Here is a 12622-nt window from a genome sequence, read left to right as displayed (position 1 = left end):
TGGCAGAGCACCTTTCATTCCTAAATGTGACATTAAGTGGAACAGTAGACACTCAGGAGAAGCCAGGAAATATGCCCTCCCAAAGCACGAGCTACAGTGTTTTCTGCCAGCTGATGAACAGCATCTTACCTTAGCAAAGAAGTAGCTTCCTGGGGTGAGGGAATTTGGAACTCAGCAGGAATGAGAAACTGAAAACTCCTGCCACACACGCCCAGGTGAAGATATAGCAGCTTCTAACTCAACAGATGCAAATTATTCACACACTGCCCATCTTTGGGTGCTTTTACCATGTGTGGGGAGAGGTGGGCACCTGAAAAAGGCAGAAAAAAGCCCTCAGAAATGCTAATTAAAGAACTCTGTAAAATGTTAACTCTTGTTGCAGTTCAAAATTAACATAAAAGAGAATTTTTCTCAACTTTCCAGTCCTTAGGTATCAGAGTCACTGTCCAGCCCAGTGCTAACTCATCAGTTTCTGAGAGCTGGTCCTAAGTGTGGGATGAGCAGTGTAATATCCAGCTACTCACATATTTAGTAAAGTATTTCTAGTTCTGAAAAGACATATCAGAATTTTCATTGTTTTGCAGTTTCAGGATTTATAAGCCCACTGTTGCAAATTTCTCCACTTAATGTTTGGAAACTACTCTTCCAACAAGTTAGTATAGTTTTACCTCATTGTTATCTACTCTCCTTCATTCATGAACTGCCAGTTCCCCTTTAAAGTCCAAGAATTCACTTTCAAAAACATTACCCATTCACAACTGCATAGAACTAGAGGAAGGAGAGATTCTGAGGAACATCAGAGTGCTCATTACAGACAGGTGCTGGCTATTACCTTTTTGCATTGCTGAATGGCATTTTTTTCTTTAAGTTTTGTTCCACAAAACATAAAAATGTTGGTTTACTCCTTTCTGCATGGAGGTTCTTTTACTCCTTTCTGTATGGACATTAGTCATTACAAAGTTGTCTTTTGGCTACAGCTGTAAACCCTGCAACTCTGCACAAAATTAAAACCAAACCCATACATTAACACACGAATATAATGCAAGATACTCTTGACAGCGACTGCAGGAGCAGGGGGAGAGAGGAGTGAATATAGAAAAGGTGCAGAACAAAAGTGCTAAGGAAAAAATTGAGCAGAGGTCAGGCAACGAAGTTTTCTTCAGCTTGTTTTGCTCAGGGCAACACCGTCTGCCTGCAGGAAGGCTCAGGCAGGCGCGCACGGAAGTAACGCGGGGTACCTGCAACAGGAGCCAAGTAAGGAAGAAAAATCAGAAAGATACACATATTTTTAAGCCCGGCCGGGGCTGTCAAGGCTCGCCGCGGGCCGGGCCGGGCCGGGGTGGTGACGCGAGGGGCGGCGCCTCAGGGAGTAGTGGCGGGGACCGGCTGGCAACGCCACCACAGCTCCCCCAGGACATCACCTCGCACAGTTCTCTAGAGAAGAAAGCGAGACGGAAAACCGAGGCGCGGCTGCTCCCCACAAGAGTCTCCCGGCTAAGGGTCCCAGCCGGTCAGCGGCGAAGCTGCCGCCGCAGTCGCGCCGTACCTCCTCCCTGCGCCGCGCCTCCCTCCAACGGCTCTAACGGCTCCGCTGCCCCCAAGCAAGATGGCGGCCAAGCACGAGCTTCTTCTCCCCTATCCAAAATGGCCGCCGGCTGTAGCCACCGCCTGCCCTACCCTGCCCAAACGCAAAATGGCCGCCGGGGCAGCCGCGCGCGGGTGGCCAAGGCGTAGCCGGACCCCGCGAGAGGTCGAGCGCACCTTGTGGACACGTGACACGAGTCTTGGCCAATGGCGGGCGAGAGAAGGAACGCCCCCTTGCCAGCCTCAGCCCCGTGCGGGCGGGGAGGAGGGGCGCGACTGTATTTCCGGGCTGCGCGTAGCCCTCCTTCCTGCCGTTGGGGGTTTAGGGGCGCAGGGCAGCGCTGAGGGGCTGGCGGTCGCGCGGGCGGCCGAGCTCCCCCGCTCGTCTTTCCGGGGCGGGAGCGGAGGTGAGCGCTGCGGGGGTGGCCGGGCGCCGCGCCTTCTTCTCCCGCAGCCTCTTGATGCGTGAGGAGAGGGGGGAGGAACCGCAAGTGGCCTGTTTTCCTCCGTCCCCCCCGGTGCCTTCCGCCGCGCCGCTCCTCCTCAGCCGTCTGTGGCCCGACGGGAGCCGCTGCCCCCTCAGGCTGCAAGGTCGCTGGGACGCGGGATAGAGGGAGGGGTCGGCTGGGGACGTGCGGCGGCGTGAGCGAGGGCAGTGGGGTCCCTGCAGCCAGCCCGCCCGTCACAGGGCGGGCTGCTTGGGCTGGGCCGTAGCTCCCCGCTTCAGCAGCACCTTCTCGGCCGCCCGCAGCCGGCTCTGTGACTCGAGTCTGCTTGGCCTTGTGTGCTGAGCGGCGTGAAGCCGCGAAATCCCCGCGGTCTGGTGGAGGGGGGGTTAGGGGAACATGTTACCCCTGTCAGGTGGATGGAGTTGGGCAGGTGTAGGAACACCTACTCACTGAGTTGTACCTTTGTAGCTGTTTAAACCAAATTATTTTGATGTAAAACCTGATAAACGTACTTTTTTTTTTTTTTTTTTTTTTCCCCGATAGTACATGGTGCTTAATGAAATCCTGTGAAAAGTATTATGTATTTTTTTTTTTTAGATAAGGATAAATTTATTGCATCTGTACTGATACTATTCTAGCCTCTGAAGATGGACAGCTAAGGCAGTCGGGGATAGCTGCTTCTCTGGGCAACACAAAGTGATGTCAGAAGCATTGCAGCTTGTTTGGCTTTCAAGTTAAAAGTTCTCTATTCTGTTAGGAGATTGGTTAGTCATTGAATTTTATTAACTGGGGGGGGGGAAATGGTCTATCTTGAAACTTGGTTTTGATTTCAAATATTTACTTTCTGAAGCAGTAACATTTGTAATTAGATAAACATAACAAAGTAACAAAGCTTTAAGATTTAGCATGCCGGTGCTTGAAGCAAGTGCAATAATTAACACCTCAAGATGTCTGAACTGAGGTTATTTTTATAGCTTTTGTTTAAGTTTGCAGAGTTAGACCTTGTGTCATTTTATGTTTTAATCGTCTGCTGCACTGTAATTAAAGTTACTAATGTGCAGGTTCATCTGTTCTCTGCTATTATTATAGAGGAAAAAAAGGATTTCCAAAACATATTTAAAATAATACATTATCTTTACCTAGGTAGATGCCAGTTTGCAATGGGTCTTAAAACCATCTGGAAAAACTACAAAGTTCTGGTTGTTATGGGAACTGGCCTTGGGCTGGTGCATTGGGGGTGGTTTTACATCAAGTCCAGTCCTATTTTCCAAGTGAAGACAGAGGACTTTGTTCAAGAACCTGGGATTGTGGCATACGTGATGCGAAACAATCACAAAAATAAAGAAAAATAGCAGTAGTGCTATGTATTGTGGGTAAGTTGCCTAATTAGTTGTATTTGTATCTTTGAGGCAGCAGGTAGTCAATTAAATGAGAATTTTCTAACCGATGCAGTCTTGCTGCTCTAACTTTAATCTTCCAGAGTTTTGTTCTTTTTTGCTACTGAATTAATCTGGTAGTTACATGGAACAAAAAAAATGCATTTTACGTCTCAGAAACTACTGCTAAATACCATGTGGCAGTACCAGTTAAGTGATGGTATTATAGGTCTTAAAGGGATTTAAAAACAAACTCCAATAACTTCAAGGCAACTCTCAAAGTCTTGTGACCAACTGGATCTCCCACAGTGTCCTTTCAGATTCAAAACTGCTCAGAAATAATTGTGACTTTACATGTTCTGTGTTGTTCTGAGACCGCATCTGGAACAGTGTGTCCAGTTCTGGGCCCCTCAGGTCAAGAAGGACAGGGAACTGCTTGAAAAAGTCCAGCGCAGAGCCACAAAGGTGATTAAGGGGTGGAACCTCTCCCTTATGATGAAAGGCTGAGGGAGCTGGGTCTCCTTAGCTTGGAGAAGAGGAGACTGAGGTTTGACCTCATCAATGCTTATAAATATGTAAAGGGTGAGTGCCAGGAGGATGGAGCCGGGCTCTTCTCGGTGATGTCCAATGACAGGACAAGGGGCAACGGGTGCAGGCTGGAGCATAGGAGGTGCCACATGAACATAAGGAAAAACTGTTTCACTGTGAGTGTGACAGAGCACTGGAACAGTCTGCGCGGAGAGACTGTGGGGTCTCCTTCTCTGGAGACATTCAAAACCCACCTGGATGTGTTCCTGTGTGACCTACTCTAGGTGGTCCTGCTCTGGCAGGTGGGTTGGACTAGATGATCTTTCGAGGTCCCTTCCAGCCCCTAACATTCTGTGATAATGTTAGTAAAGATGGTAATTACAGTAGACAACAAACAAAATTTAAATATAAGAGAAGTGTAAATACTGTAGAGATCACATAGAAATGTAAATAAATACCCCTTTAAGTTTTGAAGTGTTCAAGAACTGAAAAAATAATTGTTAGGCATTTTGAAGAAACCTTTCTTTCAGAGGCAGAGATTTCTTAAAGTTGTTTGAACATTAAAAGCTTTTGTTTCTGAAGTGGTTGCCTGGGAGGCAGTGCTGAGCAGTTCTTCTGTTCTTGAGTAAAACCAGATTAACATTATTAGAGCTTTTACTCTTTCATACAATTCAGTGCAGTTTATTGTTATCCTGTTACTTATAGACCGACAGGTAAAACAGTATATTAGCTGGTGGTCAGAACTGAAGTTAATAACAAGCATGTATATATAATTTGTGTACTAAATATTTGTATTATATGATATTAATAAGTTTTCTCAATTAAAAAGTGTTATAGTTTGGTCCTTATGTGAGTTTTTTTGCGAAAAATAAAATAGCAGTTCAGGCTATGCAATACTGTCATAAGATTATCCTAATACTCTTTATGTTTTTTTTATTGTAGGTATAACTAGCTTTGAAGCTTGTCATCTGTGAGTGTTGCTGGAAGAAGAGATGAGGAAAGCTAGCTGGAGTAGAAAGAACTTTCTGCTTGTAGCAGGATTGTCACTTATAGGTGTCCATTTTGGAAGCATGCTCGTAAACTTTGTTGCAAAAAAATCTGCTCAATCACATTCAGAAGCTAAAAAAGATCGTCATGAGTGAAATAGCTTACTGGTGTCATTTGGTATCGATTTCACAATAGGATTTAAGCCTCATCTTTAGAGACAGATCATGAGCAGTCACAGGAATGTCATTATCATACTGTGTGTACTGTTTCACATTTAAAATAGTAATCCTTAGGTGCAAAGAATGAAAATGTACTATTTGAAATTTTAAGTGCTGTGAATTATAGATCCAAGTACAAATGAAATCTATTTTGTTGGCCAGAATTAAAATTGTATTTTGGAAATGTCTCGTCTTGAAGGTAAAAAGCCTCCATTATTCATTAGTGAACCTTTAATTAAAGAGGCAGTTAGCCAGTCACTATCTCTGCTGAGTGGAATATTAAAATCTTGCTATGGTCCTGCTGGTAGGCTCAAACAGCTCCACAATGATGTGGGAGGCTATGTTTGTACAACTTCCCAATCGTCAGCTATACTCAGCCGTCTTTCTGTCAGTCATCCTGTGTTACGTGTTTTGACGGCCTCTGTACAGAACCATATCTCCCGCTTCAGTGACTGTGGCTTATTTACTGCCATTCTTTGCTGTAGTTTGATTGAAAATTTCAAAAGCCTAAATATTGCATCTTGCACTGTCATTAAAATAAGCAAGCATCTTCTGAGTTTGTGTATTGACTACCTCAAATCTGAGGCCTGTGGTTGCCGAGTATCTGTGGATTTTAGCCATGTTGAGACTCTTCTTTGTTTGGTGCGTAGCATATTAATGAGCAAACCTGCTTGCATGCTTAATAAACCAGAAGTTGATCATCTCACTGTGCTGATTTTAAAGGCTTTTATGTTTACTGTTCCGTGTCATGTTGAGACTAATGCTGTTTTAGGAAAGTGTATAATAGTACCTGTGAAAGGTAAAAGAGTTGTGGATTCTACAGTTCTTCCTGGACTACTGATAGAAACACCAGAAATTCAATTGGCAAAACCACTTACTGTTAAAAGAACTTGTTCAAACATCATCAAGATAGCGCTTTTCTGTGTGTCCATGTCAGGAGACCTCTTCAGCCCTGAAGAAGGAACAATAACGGTCCATCATGGAATTTCCCTAGAAATGTCAGAGCTGAATCAGTTGCTTAATGTAGGAAAGCAGCTGGTTAATGATGAGATTGGCCTTGTAGTGTGCCAGAAAGTTATCCATCCATCCTTGAAACAGTATCTGAAAGCGAACCATGTCATCACTGTGGACAGAGCTGGGCTCTCTCTGATGGAACCCCTGAGTCGGATGACAGGTGACAAGCGAGTTTTCTGTACGAAACAATTGTCTTTAACTTTTATCTTGTAATGAAAACCTATCTAGGTTGGCGTCATTGCAGAGTAAGGATTCTCTTACTTCTGTCTGTATCCTACCTTAGTGGCTGAGCAAGGGTGGTTCTATTCTAGTCTAAAAACCATTTTTTAAGGGGAGATTAGTCTCTTGCAGGCTGTAATGATGACATACTGCATGTGTGATTACTAGTTGCTGCATGAGAAATATGTAATTATAGTAACTGTTTGCAAATGTAGATTACTTTCAAACTCTAATGAGAATAGAACAATGACAATATCTATTGCTAAGTCTTGCACTTTGAAAACAGTTTTCTGTTTGTGCTTCGCTATGTAGATTGAAATGTTAGGTATTGAAAAAAAATATATAAAATTAAAAAAATTATATATGTAACTTTAAAAGCCCACAGGAAAAATTTGTGCTTTATGAAATGCATCAGATTCAGATAGCTGTTCTGATGACAGTAATGCATACTGTTCTCTGCTTTTCTTGGACAGGTTCAACACCTATAGCTTCCATAAATTTGTTGTCTCCTAGTTGCTATGGCAGTTTGAAAGATGTACGCGTTGAGAGTTTTGCTTCAAAACAGTTTGTGCATCTAATTCCTAATGACACTGTTGTCTGCAGCTTGGTACTCTGCAACAGAAATGAAACAGCGTGGGATGAATTGAAGGTAAGCAAGTTTTCTTGAAATCATTCTTGAACAATCATGTTTTTAATGGAAAAATAAAGTAATGAGAAATATAGATCAAATGAGTTTAGAAAAGTGGGTTTTTTCGGTACAAAAATGGAGTTAGAGTTTAGACATTTCAAGAAAGCAATTCAGAAATGCCCTTGTTTCCGGAATTTCAAAATCCTTGAAGTGCACATGTTCATTTAATGCCTCTGTTTTAGTACAGGGAGTTGTTTAGAGACAGAAAGGTTTTTCACCTGTTCTTGAGGCCAGTGCTGGAAAAAACATTTTCATCCTCATTGCTTGGCCTCTGAGAGCATAAAGAAAAAATTGCCCGGTGAAAGGCCAGCAGCAATGCTTGTCTACCATCGCAGGCATAGTTTTGCATTGAATAGTTGCTCTAGAAACGTCACTGGTACTGACTGACTTCTTATATATAACCCTGTTTTGCAAAAAGGAGTAAAACACAGCTCTTATTTCTGCTTTTCTGTACTGTGTGGACAAATAAAGATGACTTCTCATAAATGAACATGGTTTTGGAAATCACTCAGCAGCTTTATATCCATCTGTAATTCAAGCTTATGAAATCTGTACCAGGAGCTACTAAAACTTTTATTCCAGTATTTTTTCAACAGGGGCAAATCCTATTAATCATGGTATGTCTAATGACAAATTCATATGTTTTTCAGCGTGCCTGTGAAACTGCAGAACATGTGTTACAGTTAACAATCAAGGAACCTCTGGCATTATTAGGAGGTGGCTGTACAGAAACTCACCTGGCTTCATACATAAGACACAAAGTATGTAAGGCGTAACACTTTTAAAGCTCCTTAATATACTTAGGAAACAAGGATTTATGTCGAATCACTGCTACAGTTGAAACACTTGTCTTTTCTAGATTAATGTTGCATTTTGCTGTCTAAGCACTAATATAAAACAAGGAGCCCCATTTGAAGCACTCAGTACTAATTACATCTTTCGGACTTGTTAATACGGTATTTGTACTTGTTAATCTTTCTTTAGGTGTCTATTATAGTAAGTGCTTGTTTATTTTAAAATAAAAATGTAGAATTTTTATATTGAAAGATAATTGTGCAGAACTCAGCTTTGACTTGTCTAGAAATCTTTCCTATTGTTGAATAATCCATCACGTGAACAATTTTTTTAGTTAGGACTGAACCATCTGTTTAAAAAAGGCAACAGTACAATGTATGTTTGATTAAAATTATTTTTGTAAAAGTGTTCTAATTTTCTGTTTTCCTGTTTAGAGTTGTAGTCTGTCCAACAGCAGTTTTAAAGATTTGGATTGTTCTCGGACACAATACCAGTTGGTTGCTGATGGCTTTTGCCATTCCCTGGAGTCTGTAGCTTGCTCTCTGAATCATGATGATGGAGAAATTCTTACAGACATGGTTTATGGACACTGTTGGTTTGTTCCATCGGGTTTTCCAGCTGTCTGTAATTGGTCAGATTTAGTTTCAAAATGTGGCTGTGGGATTAATGGTAACACTCAGAATCTCAACTGGAGGCTTTTGCAAGGCCGGATTGGCTCTCCTATTATACAGGACAGTCCAAAAGATCCCTCAGCAAAGGTTGCCGACTTTCTGGCATTGGACTGTTTTGCTGCAAAGTGTAGTGGCCTACAAGTAGCTCTGGAGACAGCCAGTCTGATTTTGGAGCTCTCGTACGTAATTGAAGATCAAAATTAGCTCTGATCTTACGTGAATCGTGGTGCACAGCAAGATAATTAATTGAAAGCTGACTAATATATAACATGTTAAGATATTTTAAGTGGTTAGAATATGGACAACAGACAGACATTTTAAATCAAAAAGTTGGCCATTAAGTACTTTTGTGATTGTTAATCTACTGTGCCTCAAGCATTTTCAAATGTTTAACATCTTGTGAGGAATTGTTAAACTGTTAGTCAAATATACAATGAATCATAGCAAGATATGACTTACGAGTATTCAAATTAGTCTATTCAAAAGAGTGAATGACACTTTGATATTCCCTCTGCATTAAGCAAACTTTGGGATGCTTGTTAGCGCTGTGGCATCTTCAAAGGAATGGGAAAAATGGATTCACTTGCTGCGAACATATGTTACGGATCAGAATTTATATAGTCTCAGCAAAAGCTCTACACATTCACACGGGCTTTTTTATTGCATTATCACTAGTATTTTTAATTTTGGAGGTAAAAGAAGGCTTTCCTTAGCAAATAGCTTGAGCCACTTGTTTTCTGATTTTGTTCTAAAGATCTTATTGCCATGTACTATGTGTTTCTGTTTCTAATGACAGGAAGATTTTAATTCCTATGTAATTTATTTAGCAAATTTTTAAAACTCAATCTGGAGCTCTTAAGGTAGCAGATAGTTAATGGAAGATTTGAAAAGAAATAGCAGACTGCATGGAAAAAGTCTTGTAAAGTGGACCTTGGTTGTCTTCTGTGGAATACAGGACAGTTTATAAATAATGTTTCTGTCATTTAAGCAAAGCTGTAAGAAAGAATGGCCCACTTACCATTCAATTAACTCTCTGACTGCGCATAGCTTTTCTTTTAATGAAGGAAGGCTTTAAGCTGCTCAGGCTTGGTTTTGATCTTTAAATAAGGCTGTACACTGAATGATTGAAAACTTTTTCTCATTTTCAGCTTGCATGGAAGATCAAAAAGAGTGTTAAAGTTTCTTAGAAGCTTTTTCTTTGCCTCTTTTCTTCTCCCACTTTGTTTTCAGTCACAAGGGAGAAATTGTTCATGACATGCTTTTCCAGAAAACATCCGAGTTACAGACTAGTCTGCTTATTTGTTTCCTGGTGTCTTAAGTTTTTAATGTATTTACTGAGTGTAAACAGTAGAATTGTCTTGTGTAACTCAGTTTTGAAATATGTAATTAAAACCAGCTCTTTCCAGACCTTTTGTACAAGTCCTTTTCATTTTAACAGCATAAATAATCATTTTCTCACTGGAAAAAATGGAAAGTTATTTAAAGTTCTTTATCTTTTTATGTCCCGAAATGATTGCTTCAGTGCTATAAGGCATCCTCTGGGAATTGGTGGAGGAATGTTACGAAGGTTGAGATGGAGGCTATTCAAAGTTGGGTACTAAAAAAAGCTGCTTTCATAACTTGATCCTCCCATATACCGTGAACCATATGAAAACATCGGGAATAATGAAGCCAGATGATGGTGTATATCTTAAGGCAAAGAAGAATGTTGTAATACTTCATCTAATTATGAGTCTCTAACTTAGTGTTGAATTAGAGTATTTTTATGTCCTATAATAGCAGCTTGTTATGCAGTGCAAAAATGTTGAGTTTAGTGACTACAGCTGTGAAGTGAAAATTAAAACAATATTTAAGTAGAAGTTGCTAGTGCTCTTTTGTCTCAGTATCTGAAGGTTGGTTCACAGTTCCTATAAAACTGTTGTTAGCTCTGGTTCTATTTTTTTTCCCCTCCCTCTCAGTTTTGAGAAAATCACATTAAAAAGGCATGAAAAAATTAGAGTCAATTTTTGGTGAGTAGATAAAAATTCATTTATAGCTGAACCAGAGGTTGTTTCATATATAGATATTTTTAATAACAAATTATGTCCCCCAGTGTGACTAAAAAGGATAAATAAGCAGCTGGCACTGCTGTTTATGGGCAGTTCAGGTTCAGTTCTCAGTTGTGCTACAGTCTTCCGGAACTGTTAGTGATACCCTATATTTGATGGGTAACAGGAGGAATATCACTTTGAATACTGTTGAAAATGCAAGAAATGGGAATTTTGATTCTCAGAGAGCAATATAAAAGTAATTTTGCTGAATTCCTATGTTTCCTGATAAAACTTGGGTGCAAAAATGGTGGATTTCCCCCCACTGTGCTTTGAAATTGACAAAATGACATATCCCCAGTTGTAAATCCCCTGAGAAGCCACTATGGTTTTATTCCTGCTCCCCTTGGGATTTAGTTTGTTCAATGGAAAAAAAAAAAAAATCAGCATTATGGAAGTACACTATTAAGAGACAAGAGTTCTCTGATTGTGACCTCAGTCATGTCTGTTGACTTCCACAGATTGCTCGGAGGCTATTGGTTTAAATTTTAATTGACTGGTAATGCACAAGAAGTAACAATATTCATCTCCAGCCTTCTCAGCTGTGTTAGTGCTCCAGGCCTAGCAGGAGCAAAAAGAAGTGCTGATATTATCATCACTCAGGTCAGCATATTTAAGTAAGATGCCAGTTTTAATATAGTTGCTCCTCTGTTTGGTATTTCAATTTTTGTTTGACATTTCAAACTTCAAAGTGAGGATGACCTGAACATGCTGATTTATTTAGGGATCTTCAGTATTTCTATGATTGTGTCCTATTTCAAGTAGACAAACCATTAAACACTATTTTGGCATTGGCAAAGAATGCAGAATACCTGCTTTTCACTGACTCTTACTGATTTGTGAATTTAGAGTTAGCCATACCTGTCCTCTTTTTTCTGTATAATAGAAAGAAAGAGTATTTTTCTGTCTCTTGCTGTACCTGTAAAATGGGAACAAAGATAACCCTTCTTAAGGTGTGGAGGTTTGTGGGTGAAGAGATCTAAGTAAGATCCAGGTTTAAGATGGAGAACTACTTGCCGCACAGGAACAGAGAGAAAATTCAAAGCAAACTCAAATCCTTGCTAAAATACTGTAGTCAATTTGTTAAAGGACCTTTGGCCAGGCTTTCTGTAGACTGCTTAATCTGCTAGGTAAAGCTCACCTGTTCTCCCTGTATATTGAACTTGGATACATGTCCTTTTTCTCTGCAGTTTTGTCAACAGTGTATTACTGTTGCTAACAGTAACATAACTTACTGCTCTTCAGTACACACACAGAGAGAAATGTGACCTTAAAGCCCTTTGCAGGACTGGTTGAACTTCAAGATGAGCATTGTCAGACACCTTGGTAATCCTTACTGCATCATGTATGTTGTCAGAGTGTGTGCTTTGCGTGTGTTTCTGACCTGATTCACATGATGCTAATCCTTGAAGATGGGGTAGAAAAAGACTGAGTTTGGGAAACCTGACCTTACTGTATTGGTAGCGTAAGGCTGTTTTTTGGGTTTTTTTTTAATTTTTATTTTTATTTGGGCATTTTTAGGCTAAGCAGCTGCTACAGTGTTAGATCTGTCCTGGTAAGGATCAGAGCATTTACTCTTGTCAAAGCTTGTAAGAAAAATACTGCCTGGAATATTGCAGGCACGGTAGAGCATATACAAAACAGTTCACCTTACCTAAAACCTGAACTTTTGTGTCTTACTTGTGCCCTCATTTTGCTGTGCTGAGTAGCAAAATATAGTATTTGTCACTTTCGGGAGTGCCATGTGAACTGAGTTGCGTAAGTACTAGATTCTTCAATCTCAGAAAAATCAATATCCATGAGTCAGTGTCACAGAACTTCAACTGAATTTGCATTTACTATTGTTCTGAAGATGTAGAAAGTCTGTTTTTATTGCAAAGAGACTGTCTCCAGCATGTTTATAATCTGTGCAGGCAGGCTTTTTGAAAAGTCAGTTGCTAGTCAAGTTACATTCATTGTTTTGAGACTTTTAGTAGCTTTTATCAAGTAATGAGTTATTGCTACCT

The 12622-nt window shown here is 40.5% G+C and overlaps 4 protein-coding genes across 6 annotated transcripts in view; 3 read left to right on the top strand and 1 right to left on the bottom strand.

The window, feature by feature from the left end:
• Positions 1–1582, bottom strand: part of SLX4IP (SLX4 interacting protein) — a 78055-nt gene extending 76473 nt beyond the window's left edge. The window contains exon 1 of the mRNA XM_086460823.1: positions 1547–1582. The gene's annotated coding sequence lies outside the window, so the exon portion shown is untranslated. The remainder of the gene's footprint in view (positions 1–1546) is intronic.
• A 351-nt stretch (positions 1583–1933) lies between these two features.
• LOC147415947 (uncharacterized) lies at positions 1934–4918 on the top strand. 3 transcript variants are annotated; one of them, XM_086482290.1, is made up of 3 exons: positions 1934–1991; positions 3177–3406; positions 4880–4918. In XM_086482290.1, the coding sequence occupies exon 2, from the start codon at positions 3194–3196 to the stop codon at positions 3383–3385; it is 192 nt and encodes a 63-aa protein (XP_086338416.1). In that variant the 5' UTR covers positions 1934–1991; positions 3177–3193; the 3' UTR covers positions 3386–3406; positions 4880–4918. The 3 variants fall into 3 exon arrangements, with proteins under 3 accessions (XP_086338416.1, XP_086338413.1, XP_086338415.1); XM_086482287.1 differs by having other exon boundaries at positions 1959–1991; positions 3181–3406; XM_086482289.1 differs by lacking the exon at positions 1934–1991 and adding an exon at positions 2567–2797 and having other exon boundaries at positions 3181–3406.
• A 3-nt stretch (positions 4919–4921) lies between these two features.
• On the top strand, positions 4922–5082 carry LOC147415946 (uncharacterized). The gene has a single exon (XM_086482291.1). The coding sequence runs from the start codon at positions 4930–4932 to the stop codon at positions 5077–5079; it is 150 nt and encodes a 49-aa protein (XP_086338417.1). The 5' UTR covers positions 4922–4929; the 3' UTR covers positions 5080–5082.
• Positions 5083–5325: 243 nt separating this feature from the next.
• On the top strand, positions 5326–9936 carry MKKS (MKKS centrosomal shuttling protein). Its single transcript, XM_009956461.2, has 4 exons — positions 5326–6316; positions 6849–7024; positions 7714–7824; positions 8293–9936. Exons 1-4 carry the CDS (start codon positions 5326–5328, stop codon positions 8731–8733), a joined length of 1719 nt encoding a protein of 572 aa, XP_009954763.2. The 3' UTR covers positions 8734–9936.
• The last annotated feature ends 2686 nt before the right edge of the window (positions 9937–12622 follow it).

Source organism: Leptosomus discolor, chromosome 2 (genome assembly GCF_034619465.1).
Source record: "Leptosomus discolor isolate bLepDis1 chromosome 2, bLepDis1.hap2, whole genome shotgun sequence".
Classification (NCBI taxonomy): Eukaryota; Metazoa; Chordata; class Aves; order Leptosomiformes; family Leptosomidae; genus Leptosomus; species Leptosomus discolor.
The sequence above is the reverse complement of the archived record's forward strand: the minus strand, read 5'-3'. Positions and strand labels throughout refer to the sequence as shown.